Source organism: Stegostoma tigrinum, chromosome 16 (assembly GCF_030684315.1).
Source record: "Stegostoma tigrinum isolate sSteTig4 chromosome 16, sSteTig4.hap1, whole genome shotgun sequence".
Classification (NCBI taxonomy): domain Eukaryota; kingdom Metazoa; phylum Chordata; class Chondrichthyes; order Orectolobiformes; family Stegostomatidae; genus Stegostoma; species Stegostoma tigrinum.
The window spans coordinates 15,764,258-15,782,396 of NC_081369.1; the positions used below are offsets into that span (position 1 = coordinate 15,764,258).

The 18,139-nt window shown below is 42.6% G+C and overlaps 1 protein-coding gene across 2 annotated transcripts in view; it reads left to right on the forward strand.

Moving 5' to 3' along the window:
* The window catches only part of cpne2 (copine II), a 220,764-nt gene that overhangs the window by 69,322 nt on the left and 133,303 nt on the right, over positions 1 to 18,139 (forward strand). For both annotated transcript variants that reach the window (XM_059651546.1, XM_048546529.2), the window contains one exon: positions 343 to 441. In XM_059651546.1, the coding sequence (XP_059507529.1) occupies positions 343 to 441 (99 nt within the window). The remainder of the gene's footprint in view (positions 1 to 342; positions 442 to 18,139) is intronic.

Here is an 18,139-nt window from a genome sequence, read left to right on the forward strand (position 1 = left end):
TGTGACAGCACCTCCCAAACCTGGGACCGCCACCATTAGTAAGGCAAGAGCATCAACTTCCCCTCCAAACCATACACCGTCCTGTTGTAGAACTTTATCACCGTTCTTTCACTGTCGCTTGGTCAAGAGCCTGAATCCCTCTTCTCAACAGCATCGTGGGTGCCCCTACTCTGCAAGGACTGTGACAGTTTAAGATGACATTCTGCAGTACAATCAAGGATGGGAAAGAATTGCAGGCATGGCCAACAAAGCCCAAATCCCATGAATGAATCTCTCTTTTTAACCTGAATTTGGCAGCAGTTCAGGTATTAAAATGATGTGTTTGCCTCTCTCCTATACCAGATTCTCTGTTATGATTATGATAATGATGGTGGACATGATTTTATCGGAGAGAGCCAGACAACAGTTGCCAAGATGTCTGAAGCGAGCAACTCCATGGAGGTATGAATGGCTGGCTAATGTGGCACTTTTCTCGTTATCGGCTTTGTGGTAATTTGAGCTGGTTTTGTAAATCTTCGTTAGAGTGTTCGGATCCTACGGTATTGTTGTGTCGCTCTGCATATTCTGGTACATTTGCTTCCTGGTGGGAAAGCTCATCAGTCACATCAGTGGCATGTAGGCTCTCAAGCTTATACCATCTTGACTTAAAGGAAGCAGCGCTAGACTAGATCTGTTCTTGAGAAAGATATGAGCCAAGTGAATCATGTATCTGTCGAGGGGGCATTCTGCCATTAGGCCAAAGCAAACTAGGGTAAAAGGCAAAGAACAATTTCGAGTAAGAATAATTAATTGGAGGAAAGCCAACTTCAATGGGGTCAGAATAAATCTGAGTTGAATAAATTCAAAGTTCAAATAAATAAGTATAATTTTAAAAATGACTCAGCTGAAGTGAAAGGTTGGCAGGAGAACAATGGACTACCATCAGAGAAGAAATAATCCAAACACAACGTTCGCTCGAAAGCAGTCAGATAAAGCCGGAGCTCCTTGAATGAGCAATTAAAATAAAGAAGAAATAGTGAGCTTATAACAGAAGCCGGGAAGAAAATATAATGGAGAGGCCCCGGTTGAATATAAAGAGTTCAGAGGGGAAGTGAAAATGCAAATAAGAGAAGCAAAGGCGGAGTATAAAAAGAGATTAGCAGCGAATGTAAATAGAAATCCCAACGTTTTCCATCAACATATCGACAGTAAAAGGGTTGTAAAAGAAGGAGAGGGGCCAATTAGGAACCAAAAAGGATATTTGAGGATGTAGCGTACAGAGAAGGCATTAAATGAATACTTTGCATTTGCCAAGAAGGTTGATGCTACCCAGGTCATGATGGAGGAAGTAATTCATTAGAAGGAATTAAAATTGATTAGAAGAAGGGGTGAGTAGTCTGTCTGTGGACAAGGCACCAGGGCCAGAGATATGGCATGAAGTGAGTGCTGAAACTGCAGAGGCATTAGTCATAATTTTGCAGTGCCAGGGACCTGGGTTCAATTCCACCCTTGTGCATTTGTCTGTATGGAGTGTGCTCATTCTCCCTGTGTCTGCATGGATTTCTGCTGGGTGCTCCAATTTGCTCCCACAGTCCAAAGATGTGCACGTTGGGCGGACTGGCCACGCTAAATTGCCTGTAGTGTTCAGGGATGTGCAGATTAGGTGCATTAGCTATGGGAAGTGTAGGGTTTCAGGGAAAGGGCAGGGGGATGGGTCTGGGTGGGATTCCTTTTCAAGGGTCAGTGTGGACCTGTTGGCCGAAGGAACACTGCAGGGGTTCTATGGAAAATAATAAGGGAAAACTGCTTTAACTCATGAAAAGTTCAAGAGCCAGAGGGCACAAATTTAAAGTAAAGAGTACAGAAGGAAAATTGATATGAGGAAAATATTTTTCACTCAATGAGTGGTTAAGGTCTGGAATATCCTGCCTGTGTTAGATTCCAGCTCAATGAAACGTTCGAAAGGGAATTGGATTGTTAACCTGAAAGGATGAAAATGCAGGGGTGAAGGCAGGAGAATAGCACTAGATCACGTGCTCATTTGTAGAGCTGACACAGACATAACGGACCAAATGGCCTCCTTCCGCTTTGTAATGACTCTGTGATAATTTAGATAATACTCATCTGGATGCAAATAGTCTGCAAAGATAATTTTGAGTTGGAATTCCAGGGGCTATGATGTAGACTAGGAATTTATTTATCAGTTGTGGTACCACAAGGCCCAGATTTGACAGGTCCATAGCCAAATATGGTGACATGATCTCGTCTATTCTTCCTAATACCACGGCTCTGTTACCATAGTCTTTTGTATCTTCTGTATTGGCAACATCACATGGGAAGACATTTCCCCCATGTGTTATATGAGACAATACTAAATTCCTTTTCAGAAAGAAGTGAGCTATTTTTTCTCGCCACCTAACTCACACAAATCAAACCTTCTCCATGGCAGCAGCAAATAAGCACCAATATACGTTCGTATTTTTCACTAAAAAAGTGACACAGAGCTGCCAGATTCCACACAAGATTTAAATTGCGTAATATGTAGCTGTCTTGTCTACATCCTTGTCCTCTCTCTCCTGTCTTGATTCTTTTATTGGGTTTTCTGACTTTTGTTCTGTTTCCAGTTTTCCTTTTGAGATTTGCTTTCTCCCTCCTTGTTTAGCCTTCATACATTCCTTAGTATACATTCTTACAGCTGGTCCAACATCCCACAGCTGGTATCAGGCCCTTTGTTGGTCTTCACTGGATTTCAGCTTTACTATCCATTGAGATGAAATCAGTGTTTGAACTACAGAAGGCATGGCAGAAATAGTCTGAGGTATGGGCTGGGAAGAGCTCAAAAGATAACCACATGACCACTTTTTCTCTTTTTAACGTCTTCTTCTGTTAAATAATCATGTTTACAGTGGCAGGAGAATATCGTAGAGACAGAGATGGCTGATTGATTGCTATGGCGATGAAACTTAAGCAAGGCCCCTGCCTGAGAAAAGGCCGCGTTTGTGAACCTGATTGATTTCTCGGGCTCAGGATCAATAAGTCATAAAGTCACAGAGCTATATAGCACAGAAACAGACCCTTCGGTCCAACTCATCTGTGCCAACCAGATATCTTAATTAATCTACTCTCGTTTGCCGACATTTGGCCCATATCCCTCCAAACCCTTTCTATTTATGGAGTCATCCAAATGCCTTTTAAATGTTGTAATTGTACCAGCCTCCACCCATTCCTCTGGCAGCTCATTCCACACACCCATCATTCTTTGCAAGAAAAAGTTGCCCCTCAGGTCCTTTCCCCTCGCACCTTAAATCTACGCCCTCTAGGTTTGTACTCTGGGGAAATGACCTTAACTATTTACCCTATCCATGCCTCTCATGATTTTATAAGCCTCTGTAAGGTCATCCCTCAGCCTTCGATGCTCCAGGGAAAATAGCCCCAGCCTATTTAGCCTCTCCCTATTGCTCAAACTCTCCAACCCCTGCATTATCCTTGCATATCTTTGCTGCACCCTTTCAAATTTTGCAACATCTTTCCTACAGCAGGGAGACCAGAATTGAGCACAGTATTCCAAAAGTGGCCTAACCCAATATTTTGTACAGCTGCAACACGACCTCCCAAATCCTACACTGAAAGGTTATTTTTATATGTTTTTGGGATGTAACTGCTGCCAGGTGCCCACTTTAGGTGGCCCTGCGTCGAATGTTCACTTGGCAGTGGTGGAGACTTGGCCTCTCACCAGTGTTTCCTTCAGCAATACCTTGGTGACAGGGCAGAGCTCCCTTCTTCCTGTTAGGGCCACCAGGGTTGACAGGAGTTACCAGACAAAGGGTGTCCAAGATGTCCCGAGCAATTGGCAAGACATGAGGAAGTCTCACTGACTGCGAGGGCAGAAGAAGCCTGCATTGGGCAAAGTGTTCCTGTTCATCGTGCTACCAAAATATGACTACCAACCAACCTGTCAAGATTGTGAACCATGATGGTGCCTAGAGTCTCTACCATAAATGTTGTCACACATAGGACTTCCGCCAGGACCCACTAGCCAGATCCTGTGGTGATGGAGAATCGATGGGGGTACAGGGCTGTGAACAAGTGGATTACCCTGGGGTGAGGGCCATTTCACAGTATGATACCCGTTTTTTGTTTTTGAAGGCTAAGGGTCCAAATCTGAACATAAAAGGTGAAATGTCATGAGGCCGAGTCCCTTCATGATGGTCCTATAGCAGTCGCTCCAAGAAGAAGCATTTTTACATGTTAATGGTGGCTTCTTGGACTAAAGCTGAGATACTGCCACTGATAATATTAGGCAAACAAATGTTTTATAGGTTCATATGAAAAACTCTTAACTTGGACACTTGCAGAGTTTAAAATAGCAGACAGAAGGAATTGTGAACTTGAATTGCAAACAGTAATTTCTCAACTCAACGTGTAGTAGAACTGTAAGAAACCAGCAATTATGAGAAATTACTACAATGTACATGATTCATCATTAAATTCTCAATCCTGTGCATTATCTGACTTAGAGCATTGTGTACAAAAGAAAAATGCCTATATGTATTAAAAAGCCTGCTCCAGTATGTTGGAAGATGAATTAAGTGACAAAAATTGTTCGACTGATTTACAGTATTCCTATGATAAAGCTGCGGTAGAACAGGGGTGGGAGTTAATAAAGGATAAAGTAGAGGGGAATCATGGTGTACCACATTCTTACGTTGGCAAGGAGCGTAAAGATATTTAATGCTGGTCTCTCACTAACCAGGGCAAACACAATATGTGATTGATAATGCAATATGGTCAAAAGGAAAAACCAAAAATTGTTCCTTTTCATGTGGAGAAGAATTTATTCTGTGACCTTAATGCAAAATGAGGCTGACGTAAGCTGATTCAGTTGCCATGGTAAATTCTAGTTGTCTGAGAAAAGCTCTTTTCAAAGCCCCATTAATTCACCTTCTGAGTTTTTGAGTATTTTCTGAGTTGAGATCCTGAGCCACAGCACATCTGATCGCAAAGAAATCATAAAAGGCATGTATAAAAATAAACACCGCAAATAGGTGATGTTTTCTTCTTGATTTTGATGGGGGTGATTGATCGTCAGAAAGCAACCTGTTCCTTCAGCATAATCTTCTGTGTTGCAGCTGCTTTCGTTGTCAACAGAAGCACATTCACTGAAACCGTAGACAGTCATCTCAGCCTCTCTACTGATCCGCATAAAATATTGTATAAGGCCAAGTGAAGAAAGACTTACATTCACATGGTGACTTTCTTATCCTTTGTAGCATTGTAGTGTAGGAAATATAGCACAATATTGCACAGCGGGCTTCCACATCTCTCCACATGGTAACAAACCATCTTAGTGACATTGCTTGAGGGTTAAATAAATGTTGGTCGGATAACCTTGAATTTCGAGCCACTGGCAGTATGGCTCAAAGGCAGTGACCTGGTTGACAAAGTCAATCAGATCAGCGTATACTGGCTGTTGAATTCTTCCACACTTCAGCCCGAAACCTGAGAATAATGTCACTCCAGATAACTACATTCTTTCAAACAGAACTCGAAAGTTAAACTGTATTTGCATTATAATCTGTCCTGCATCCAGCCATTGTCATTCAATGTGGTGCTGAGTTTCAATTTGATTGAGATTTTTGGCTGGAATTCTGCTGCCTGTTTTTTTTCCCCCAAATATCAGGGAAGCCAAAGGTTGAAACAGGATGAGAAGCGGATCAGGACTAGCAATACCCCTTCCCCAACTCCCACCCACTCCAGACAAGCCTTCTTCCCTCCCCTAGACACAATTCCTCCTGTGCAGGTTAAAGCCCTGCTCTGCGATTTGATGAACCCTCCCTCCTACAATTGTAGGCCCCTCTGACCTACAAAACCCCTCTCCTCATAACCCACGGTGTCTCCCTACAGCTGAAGCCTATTCCCCAATTTTTGCCATACACTGCAAGCCTTTCCCATCAACACCCACCCAGCTCAAGAAATAGAGATAAGCATTTGCCTGAGGCCCAGCCAATACATTGAGCAGGATCTCCAGGGTGTCTTCATTTTCACGTTCCCCAGCCGCCGCGTCCCCTTTCCACCTCTTTGTAAGCATGTTCAAGGATGTTCAAATACCACCAGGCCGGGTTCGAGAATTTGTATTCTGCTTTAAACATTTTAGGAAGTTGTAATCTGTAAATGAAACTGTCAGATTGCCATGAAAACTAGTTGGTTCACTAATATCTATTTTAGATAAATAGCTGGTCTGGCTTACCTATATAACCCCATGTTAAAATAACAGCCTCTTAACTGTCTGGTAAGGAGCCCCATTGGAGATCTCTGAACTATATTGAACATCATTTAATACTACAAGAAGCTGACCTACCAGCGTTGCCTGCACTAAGAAATGGACAGAGTGAGCAATTGACACCATGTTATGGACAAAATTTAAAACTGAGTTTAACCTGTTTGTGTTTGCATTTTTGTTATGATGGTAATAGCAGACCGTCACATTAGTTTTAATCTGCCTTTCTTTTTAACACTTGGTGTTGTTAGTGGTGTGTAAATGAAATAGCATAAGATAAACAAAAAAGCTCTCTAAATTATGGATTTTTTGGATTTCATTGGGTGGGCATGCTAAAATATTTCCAGGAATATATATTTTATATGCTCACTAAAGTTGTTCTAAAATTACTAGGAGAAATTCCTCCTTAAGGAATGACAGAATAGTCACAAAATTATAATCACAGTGTGTTTAGGACAGGAGTTTAAGCATGTATTCATGGGTTACAAAGTGCAGAATGTGAATTTTGTTAAGATTATTGTTGGGCAAACATTTACATGGCTTTACTTTGCAATAGATGGCAGATATAAAATTGTTAAGCATAAATCAAAAACTGAATTTGCAGTGAGCTTCAACACTATGATGGTGCTGATAGTTTCCTCCACATAATGCACAGATGTGGGTGCAAAGACACATAAAGATGTTAAGAAAAGAATTGAAACCATTGAACTGCAATTTTTTGATGCAAGATGCATAGTTGTGTTTGCAAGAAATGCACTGAGGGGATGTAGAAAAATGACTACATGTAAAACATTCATACATTGTGATTATAGCTTTGTGACTATTCTGTCATTCCTTACGGAGGAATTTCTCCGATTAATTTTAGAAGAATGTTAGTAAGCATATAAAATACATATTCCTGGATATATTTTAACATTCCTAAACAATGAAATTGAAAATTCTTCACATTCTGTAATGGGTACCTGATGCAAATATTAGTTTTATGTCCAGAAAGCAAATCAGAAATCCCATTGCTGTCATTGTGTATGTATATTCTGCATCTTGCTAAGCTATTAGAGAAGAACTTTGCCTAATATCTCAGTACCTTTCTGACTCTGCTTGATTGTCACAATAGTCTAGCTGACTTTGGGGAGATGTCTTGTGTCAAACAGGTTATTTGAATGGGCTGTTAGACTGGGTTTTTGATTAGGAAGGAACAACAGGATGAGTTGAGAGTGATGGGGCTAAAATAGAGATAGGTGAGGAAAGGGTGGGGCAAAAGATCAAGGAGGCTAAAAAAACTGCGAGTGATTGTCAATCTGATAGCAATCTTTCACCCAGACCCAATGACAGGAAATGATTACAGCCTTTCTTAAATTGTGTGCAATGTTCCATTGTAGACTGTTTCAACTTTTGCAAACGGTGAAGCAGGAATATTACAAAATGTTATCAAATAGGCTCATGGCTGAGAAATCATTCTTTACAAAGATGGCATTGAACTTTGTGAGTGGGCTCTATATTCCACTCTTGAAGTTAAATGTAGTGACAGTTCACAAATTCCCAACCATGTTCCCTCATAGAGCATAGAACAGTCCAGCTCAGAAACAGACCCTTCAGCCCACCATGTCTGTGCCAACCATTATGCCATTCTAAACTAATTCCATGTTGTTAGACATATCCTTTCACAACTTTTGAACGTGCATATTTCATTAATAAATCACCAAATATTAGTATATCACCAGTCATCTTGTATCATTCTATATCCTAGAGAACTGGACTGTTCTGCCTGATCCTTCTGCAATTTCATCCTACTTTGCACAGTTCCCTTGGTTCCAATCCATCTAGGTGACTTATTAACTTTTAAATACATCCAGACTTTATAATATTTCTTCTACGTCAATGTTTAGTCCCACATAATAGATATAGACGATGGTCGCTTCACGTTTATTTGTGAGTAATTTGGTCCCTTCAGTTCTGTTTTGTTAAATATTCACCTTGGAGATGTAAAGCCAGGGGAGCAGTGGTGTGGTTTACTGATGATAGTTATGGGGTAAATCATTGACAATGCCAGGTGTAATTCCCACATGTTCCAGCCGAGTGCCTCCATTTCAGGGGTCAGCCTGGGCAGCAGGAGGTTGCGAGAAGGCTCCTACTCTGTATGATTTGATTTGATTTCCCTGAAACTGGTGATGGACTGTGTTGGCACATGATCTTGGCAATGACCTTAACCATTTTGTGACTGTCCGCGACAAATTGTCAAAGCTAACCACGGAAGAGTGCATACAAATGCAGTCCATATTTGAAATTGTAAATAGGATGCGTCATCACTGAGCATGGTGTTTGTATGTTTGACCCAGCATCCCCACTGCTCTAGGAGAGAATTCCAGATTTTCACTTGGCCTTTGTATGGAACTGCTAAATGGCTTAGCTTTAGTTTTATGATTGTGACTCTTGGTTCTACACTTCACCAGAGAAAAGAGTTTTTTTCTGCATTTACCTTAGTAAATCCTTCTCATTGTTACCTCTTGGATTAACTCAGCTATAGACCAATCAGGCTCAAACATTAAATAAACAAATATACAAACAGCTTTTATAATGTGAAATGTAGTGACAGTTCACAAATTCCCTACCATGTTCCCTCATAGAGCATAGAACAATCCAGCTCAGACCTGGTGTCATATTGGAAAACATGCTCTCTTCCCACCGCCAAGGCTAATATCTACTCCCTGAGAGCCCAGAACTGAACACACAATCCCAGAAAGCATCTGATCAAGCCTCAATACAACAGAAGCATCTGTTTTTGTATTGTGGCCCATGTAGGGTTGTGGTCTACATTCCATTTGTCCTTTTGTACCTGTGCCTTTGTGTTCAGTGGGGTGTATGCTTGCTTACTCAATGTCTTTTACACCTTTGTTAGAGCATAAGTAATATAATCAGGAGTTATCCACAACCCTGCCAGTCTATAAGATCATGGCTAATCTTCCCCAGGTTTCAACTCCTCTTCCATGCCAGTTCCTCACGGCCTTCAACTTTTCAATATTTCAAAAGTTATCTGTCTGCCTCCTCATTAAACACCTTCATTGATCTAGCCTCCCTAATTCCCTGAGATGGAGAATTCCAGACATTCAGGTCCCTTTGGCAGAAGGAATTCTTTCACATCTCAGTTTTAAATGAGTGTCCCCTCATTTTGTAACTATGACCTCTATGGAACATCTTCTCAATATCTGCCTTGTCAAGCCCCCTCAGAATCTTCTATGCTTCAACAAGATCACCCCTCATTCTTCTAAACTCTAAGGATTAAAGGTCTAGCCTGTTTAGTCGTTCTTGATAAATCAACCCCCTCATCCCAGGAATGAGGAACGTGTATCTGTTTTGAACTGCTTCAAGTGCCAGTTTGTCCTTTCTTAAATATAAGGCTCTAAGCTATACAGTACTCTAGCTGTAGCGTCACCAAAACTTTGTACTGTTGTAACAAGACTTTTTCAAACTCTTTTTCAACTATTTTCAAACTCTTACTCTCTTGCAATAAAGACTAAAATCCCATTTGCCCTCTTTAATTACTCGGTGCAAAGAAATTTACAGTTCCTAGTTTCTCACTATGAAGGAAGCAATCCAATTTATCTTTCTAAATTTGCAGCTTGCACCACTGTCATTAAGAGCTGGCACCAATGAGGAAAATCAGTTTGTTAAAAGCAGCTTTAAAATATAAATATTGATCTACAATGTTTACTGTCAGCGTAAGCACTGAGTTCCTCTCTCCAAAAAACACAAACATCGTGTAAACACGAACCTGCATTTAAAATTCCTTGTTCCTTTTGACACTGCCAGATAGCTTTATAGTGGTATTCACATTGCATTTCTGCAGGGCTTTCTGAATGATAACCAACTCTTGCTATTGTGAGGAGTGACATGAACAGTCCACCCATCCGCCACTTTGACTTGGCTCCATTCTTGTTATTTTTCTCACCCAGTGAGCTGCCATGCCTTTGGAGGGGAAAATAATTACCTATCGTCAGACTAGCTCCCTTTCCCATGTTGTAGCCTTTCTTGGGTGCAACCCAGGTCTGCTTTGACCTGTAAACAGATTTGATCATACAATTACCATATGGGGTAGAGCAGAGCGGATGTGAGGAAATTCCTGGCTTGTCTAATATTTCCCTGGTGTGACTCAGCCACGTTGGCAAAATGTCCCTTTTCTCTCATGTCCGTGCGGACGGTTAAAGTCCTGACGGCACGGGGTATGTCGGTAGCAATCCAGATGTGTGCAATCATGTTCCATGATGGGGAAAATCCATTTGAATTCAACGTGTCAGGTGTAAACTGTGAATGCCATGTTGTTTGGCAACACACTGCGTGGTCTTACAGGTTCAAAAATGGTGTACACATGCATCTCGGAATGTGTGTTACAGCTGATGCAATGTTAGGTAAAGCATTAGCATCTGCTTTCTGACGGAAACATGTAGAGCAGGCAGTCCATGATGCCAGTCAATGTGCAATGTTTGATTGCTAAGGTTCTTGAGTAGATTTTTAGCTCGGGTTGTGGATGCTATTGTTTGTTGTTCCGCAGATGTTTCATTACCGTGCTGGGTAACATCATCAGTGCAGTCTCCAATGAAGCGCTGTTGTGTTTTTACGCCTGGTTTTTAAACTCTGGAGTCTGTTGGGCTGGGTTACCTTACTTCCAGTTTCCCTTTGCAGTGGAGTATATTATAGGGTCTAGCTCTATGTGTTTGTTGATGGCTTTCTTGGTGGAGAACCAGGCTTCTAGGAATTCCCATGCTTGTCTCTGCTTGGCCTGTCTCAGACCCTGGTGTTGTCCCAATTGAACCGGTCGTTTTCCTTGTCCATGTGGATGGAGATGAGCGAGTATTGGTCGTGTCATTTTGTTGCTCATTGACGTTTGTGTACTCATGTGGCTAATTTTCTTCCTGTCTGTCCAATGTAATATTTGTCACAGTCTTTGCAAGTAATCTTGCATATAAAATTGGTCCTGTCCGTAGTGGGTAACAGGTCTTTGGTTTGGGTTAGCAGTTGGTGTAGAGTTGATGTGAGTTTGTGTGCTACTGTGATGCCCAGTGGTCGTGGGAGTCTTTGTGGTCAGTTCAGATACGTTCTAGATGTATGGGAGCGTAATGAGTGTGTCGGAGCGTGCAGTGTTTCCCTGTTGTTGTTTGTGTAATAGGCATTTTCTAACACAGTTGTTCGAGTATCTGTTGTCTTTGAACACTTGGAAGAAGTGCTCTTCTACTCGGTTTCGCTCTGTGCTTCTGCAGCGTGTTGTTGCTCGTTTAAATAGAGTTTTCACGCAACTTCATTTGTGGGTGTGAGGGTGGTTGCTGTTGATATTCAGTACTTGGTCAGTGTGTGTGGCTTTCCTTGTGCCTTCGTCAGGAATTTCCCATTGGTCCTGCATTCTGCCATGATGTCCAGGAATGGGAGCTGCTCATTCTTTTCCCTTTCCCTGGTGAATTTGATCCCAGTGAGAGTGTTGTTTATTAGTTAACACAGTGTGGACCTGGAGGAACACGGCAGGCCAGGCAGCATCAGAGGAACAGGAAAGCCTCCGCCCACCTCACTGACCAACCCCCATCCTCACTTCCTGCCTACACTCACCTTTACTAGCTTCATCCCTGCCTCCTTGACCTGTTCATCTTCCCTCCCACGTATCCGTTCCATTATACACCTTCTATCGCCTCCCCTCCCATTCTCTATTTACTTCAGAGCCCCCTTCACCTCCCCATTCCTGAAGAAAGGTCCCGACCCGAAACGTCAGCTTTCCTGCTCCTCTGATGCTGCCTGACCTGCTTGTGTTCCTCCAGCTCCACACTGTATTATCTCTGACTCCAGCTTCGGCAGTTCTTACTATCTCTGTTGTTTATTATGTGTTTCATCTAGTTTGGTTTGTTTATTAATGATGTTTGATAATATTCGCTTGTCTCCATTCACACGGAGAAGGAGAACCACCAGTTTGATTGGGACAACACCAGGATTCTAGGTCTGGCCAAGGAGAGACAAGCATGGGGACTCCTAGAAGCCTGGTTCTCCACCAAGAAAGCCATCAACAAACACATAGAGCTAGACCCAATAATATACTCCACTGTAAAGGGAAACTGGAAGTAAGGTAACCCAGCCCAAAGGACACCAGAGTTTAAAAACCAGGCGGGAAAACACAATGTCGCTTCATTGGATACTGCACTGATGATGTTACCCAGCAGGGTAATGAAACATCTGCGGAACAACCAATCAGCTCGGCGAGCCAACCAACCACAGCAATGTGGATTTGATTCCAGGCTTACCATTGAGGAGCTCAATGTTGCACAAAGAAACATACATTCAGGCTCTGAATGTTGAGTGCTGACTCCATCAGTCTCCCCAGCAATGCTCTGAGACTAAACGGGTGGCACAGTGGCATATTGGTTAGCACTACAGCCTCACAGCGCCAGGGACCCAGGTTCGATTCCAGCCTCGGGTAACTGTCTGTGCGGAGTTTGCAGATTCTCCCCGTGTCTGCGTGGGTTTCCTCCGGATGCTCCAGTTTCCTCCTATAGTCCAAAGGTGTGCAGGCTAGGTGGGTTGGCCTTGCTAAATTGCCCGGAGTGTTCAGGAGCGAGAGGGCTGTAGGGGGATGTGTGTGGGTGGGATACTCCAAGGGGCAGTGTGGACTTGTTGGGCTGAAGGGCCTGTTTCCACACTGCAGGGAATCTAATCTAATCTAAACCACGAGATTAAGCTTCAGGCTCTTATCTGATCCTGAGATGAGCTTCCAGCCGTATACCTGTTCTGTGATTACAAAAGTCTAACCACCTTCATATCATTTGACTTCACTCCTGTCCCAGCTGGTCTGTTGCATTCATGGCTTTATTACCCCTGGATTTGATTATTCCAAAGTGCACTCCCATCTGATCTCTCGCATTTTACCCTCCATAGACTTGAGGTGATCCAAATCTCATCTGGCTCTTTCTTAACTCACACCAAAATATATCTCCTTCTCAACTTTTTGCTCATTGACTCATCCCGCTGCATCCCAGTCATGCAAAGCCTTGATTTTAAAATTTTTATCCCGGTTTCAACAACCCCACTCTACCCTATCACAGTTATCTCCTCCTAGAACATAGAACATAGAACACAGAACAGTACAGCACAGTACAGGCCCTTTGGCCCACGATGTTGTGCCGAATTTTTACCCTAAACATAAGGTCTATCTAACCTCCACTGCTACCTTATACTAACATCCATATACCTATTTAATTGCCGCTTAAATGCCCCTAATCAGGCCGACTCCACTACCCTCTCCGGCAATGCATTCCACGCCCCTACCACTCTCTGAGTAAAGAACTTACCTCTGACATCTCCCCGATATCTACCTCCTTTCACTTTAAAACTATGAACCCTTGTAAAAACTACCTCCATCCTAGGAAAAAGTCTGTAATACTCCTGTAATACAACTCTTTGATCTATCCAAGCTCTTCTAATTCTGACCCCTTGATTCACCCTGATGTTAATTGCTCCACTGTTGATCGCTATGCCTTCAGTTGACTGGGCCGTAAGCTCTGAATTCACTCTCACCAGCTCTCCAAATTGTTACTTGACTTTTCGCCTTTATGTCATTCCTTAGAGCCTACCTTTATGTCAAACTTTTAGAGTCATAGACTTGAACAGCACAGAAACAGACCCTTCAGTCCAACTTATCCATACCGACCAGATATCCTCAATTCATCTAATCCCATTTGCTAACTTCGACCTGTATCACTCTAAACACTTCGTGTTCATATACCCATCCAGATGCCTTTTAAATGTTGTAATTTTATCACCCTCCACCATTTCCTCTGGCAGTTCATTCCAGACATGCACCACCTTCTGCGTGAAAAAGTTAGCCCTCACATGCTTTTAAATCTTTCCCCTCTCAGCTTAAACATATGCCCTCTAGTTTTGGGCTCCCCTACCCTGGAAAAAAGACCTGTCCTGGACTTCCCACATAAATGCGACGGTCAAGAAGGCACAACAACACCTCCTCTTTTTCAGGCTGCTTAGGAAACTCAACTTGTCCGTAAAGACCCTCAGCAACTTTTATAGGTGCACCCTAAGAGGCAGACTATCAGAGTGCATAATGGCCTGGTCCGGCAACGGCTCTGCCCAGGATTGTAAGAAGCTACAGAAGGTAGTGTGCACAGCCCACACCGTCACAGAAGCCAACCTTTCATTCATGGGCTCCATTTACATAGCCGTGCTGCTACAGAAAGGCTGCCAACATCATCAAAGACCCATCACATCACCACGCCCCTCCGCCCCCCGATAATGATCTCCTGCAACCTTTTCTGTTGGGCAGAATATACAGAAGCACACCCTATGATCTCTATGTCCTCATTTGCCATGATCTGCCTGTGCTGCTCACAAAACAAAGCTTTTTACTGCAGCTAAGTACATGTGTCTACAATAAATCAAACAAATCAAATCAAAACCTTAGCTATTCACCCGACCCATGCCACTTGTGATTTTATAAACCTCTGTGAGGTCATTCCTCAGCTTCTGGCGCTCTTTTTGGTCATCTCCTGTATTCAATCTCATACTTCTTTTTACAATACTCCAAAAAGCATTTCCTTGGGATGTTAGATGTGCTATAGCAATATAAATCCTTGTGAAAATCCTAATTAATAGTGGTTATTGGTAGTGAGTGAGAAGAGCCTGAGACTAATGATGCTGTATAGAGCTTGACAACTTGGGAGTATTAAGCCCTCTTGAGACTCGTTGATCATTATGTGACAATGCAGCCTGGCCCGTTGGTCTTATCTCCTGAGATTGACCATCAGAGCCCTCTTTACTCTGGGTATTTGTCAGGAGCAATAGATATAAGTTTTCTCTCCTCCTACGTGCCCCTTCCACCATGGCTAAGGAAGTGATGTCAGGACACCTTAGTTTCTCCTGTTCTGGCCTTTCCAGGAGGAATTTAAGCTAGGGTTTCAATGGCCTGCCTTAGCCATTAAGCACAATCACCTCTTAATAGGGACAGATTGGCTTTAAGTAAGACAGATTAACTGAAAAAACAAAAGCCAAATAGTGGAGATGCTGGGAATTGACAGTAAAAACAGGAAATGTAGGAGATGTTCAGTAAGTCAGGTACCATCTGTGGGGAGAGAAAGGGAGTTAAGATTTCAATTCTGAAATGTTAATTCTGGGCTTGGTTTAATGTGGGTGGCCAGGGTCCCATTCTCCTGCTGTAGAGTTGGCAGAAGACCAGCGTCACTTCTCCGAAGGAGCCGGGATTAAATTGACTGACCACAGTCAGGGCTTTGTTAGGATTTAGACCCTTGGGGTAATATCCACGGCCCCACCATCCCACCTCCATCAAGAAGAGCCAGCCAATCAGAGGCTGATGGTTCCATATTGCTGGCAGTGCCACTGTTATGCTCCCAGGAATTCACCAGCCATTGCTGCTCGATCCCTCGATGCAGGAGGGTGATGGTACATTGACGGGCTGTGGAACTGGGGCGTTGGTGAAGGTAAGGACAGGAAGGTGGCTTTTAACAACAGGTGCTCCTTCCTAAGGCCCCTTCCTGGCAATGAAAGAGCCCTCTTCTCCCGTTAAACCACTGATGTACCGGGCAGCCTTTGGAAGGCATTGGAAAGATGCTTGATCCCCCATTTAATGCTGGAACTGCTGCTCAATTCTGGTGAGATTGAAGAATAGCTGGTATTAGGGACACACTGCTTCATACCAATATTTTTCTCGCATCAGTTTCAACATCAGTAAGGAACATTAATGATGGAGCCTGTTGAATGGTTTTATCTTGTTATTTTGCCAAGAGTTAGGGACTACACTGAACATGTAATTTTTAAAAAGTGAAAAGGCCATCCAGAACTGTGTGAGGCTTTGGCATCCTCTTTTGTCCAAATCCTACCTTCCCTACTTATTCCCATTTGTGTAAGAGTGAGCACCTCCATCCTTATTTCAGCTTGTCACCCCCTGAAACCCTGAGCCACAGTTTTTTTTTAACCTTCAGGTATATTAACAGCAGCATCCAGCTCACTATTCTCCACCCCTTCCCCAGAGCCCCATAAATTTCAGATTGTCTAAAAGACCCACCTGTCTTCTCTTCTATACTGAGTCCAACTAATGCATTACTGTCCCATCTTAGCTGACCAACGCTGGGTCTGAGTCTCCAGACAGATTAACCTTTGCTTGGCCCCAATCCCTCTGTTGTCCCATGCTGTACCTCACCTTGGTCAGCATGGCCTAATGTCCAACTCCCTGGCTTAAACTCCTCTGGGTCTCCACTTCTTCTTTTTCAAAAACTCCTTGGTCACTCCCTCAACTGCTCCTCTCTCCGAGAGTGTTACTATTTATGGAGCACTTCGTGACAGTCTTAGATTAGGGACATTCCAACAGTACAACTTTTTTTTCCACTTCCAACTCTGTGACTAAAATGACTGCTCAGTAAAAGAAAATAGGATGTTTAAGGACGTCCACCTGACCATTCTGAATGATTTCAGGCAAGAGTGAGATAGGCTTCGTTTCTTGGCTTGGGAACAAAACTTCCTTTATGACTGCTTCTGTGAAATCATTGAAATAGAATGTCTCCAAGTGGGGAGAAGCTGGAAGAAGACCTCTATGTTGAAAAGAAATCTGTTCAAATCTTAAAATAGACCTGCACCATTTAAAAGGTTCATTCTTGACTGCACTCTTTCTGCAGGAGGTGTTTGCATGTGGGCAGGGATAATAATCACACATGAATGAATTGTTGTTTTATTCTTCTCAAAGGATGACCGCAATGCTCAGTCAAACTGAGGTTCGCATAACTGGAATTTTAAGGTGTTGTTATTGCTTTACTTTGTCAGTGCCTCAGCTCCATCACAAAATTAATCTCAGTGCACTTTCTTTCACGAGGTGCTTTACCCTTTGTATGTCTCACACTGAATATTCTGGTTTTGTTCCATGTCGTGCCTTCCCTATGTCATCGCGAATAGTAGCTCAGCAGGAGTGTGCACATTGCATAGGGCCACTGATCTCCTGGAAGGCTTTCTGCTGCTTGAGGGGGCACTTCCAATGTATCTTTACTGTATAGATTGATTTTTACAGCCTGGGATTTTTCTCTCTCATTTTTTTGGCTTCTTCTAGGAATTACCTAACAGCTGAATGATAAGTAATGACCGGTCATGATGCTCCCGATATCATGAGGATGGGGAAAGATTTAAGGAAAAGCTCATCTGTTTCTGTCAGTCAGCTTCATTCATATCTTTCCATTACAAGAGAACATCCATTTGTCTGCTTTATTGATAACTTAATAATTAGATATTTGCATGCAATCTATGTAAATTTTGTCTTCCTCCCACATAATCAACTGAGCAATAAGGCACAATGTAACTGTTTCTGCAAATTTAGATTTACATTATATAACTTACACTTCACCCATCAAGTTGTCTTGGCCTCTCGCTCATAATTCAAATATTCACTATCACTAAATGACGTGGAAGATTCATTCATAACTATAATAATTCACTGTTGGCTACTTGGCAAGGTCTGCGTAGAGTACTTGGCAGCAATTGAATCTACTAGGCCTGCTAAGAGATCAAACTGAAATACAATTATGTGCTGTACACTACTGACAAAATCTGTTCCTTCAGGCCAAGTTTAAATACCAGTTGGAATTTTGACTCCACCAGCCATTTGTGCAGCCTAGAAATTTGAACCACCAAGCAGAATAGAATTGCCATAATCTGAGTTTCTGCAGTTCCAGCATGTGCCTTCACTTATCAGACCCACCAACAGAATATACAGCCTGCAGGGCCTCTTTGACTGCCAACTCTGTACGTTTGTCTTCACACATTATCCCCCTACCAATCTCCCCAAATTCTTATCCCAGGTCTTTCCTACAAGCTTAAAACTGTAACACACGTGGCATTTACTCA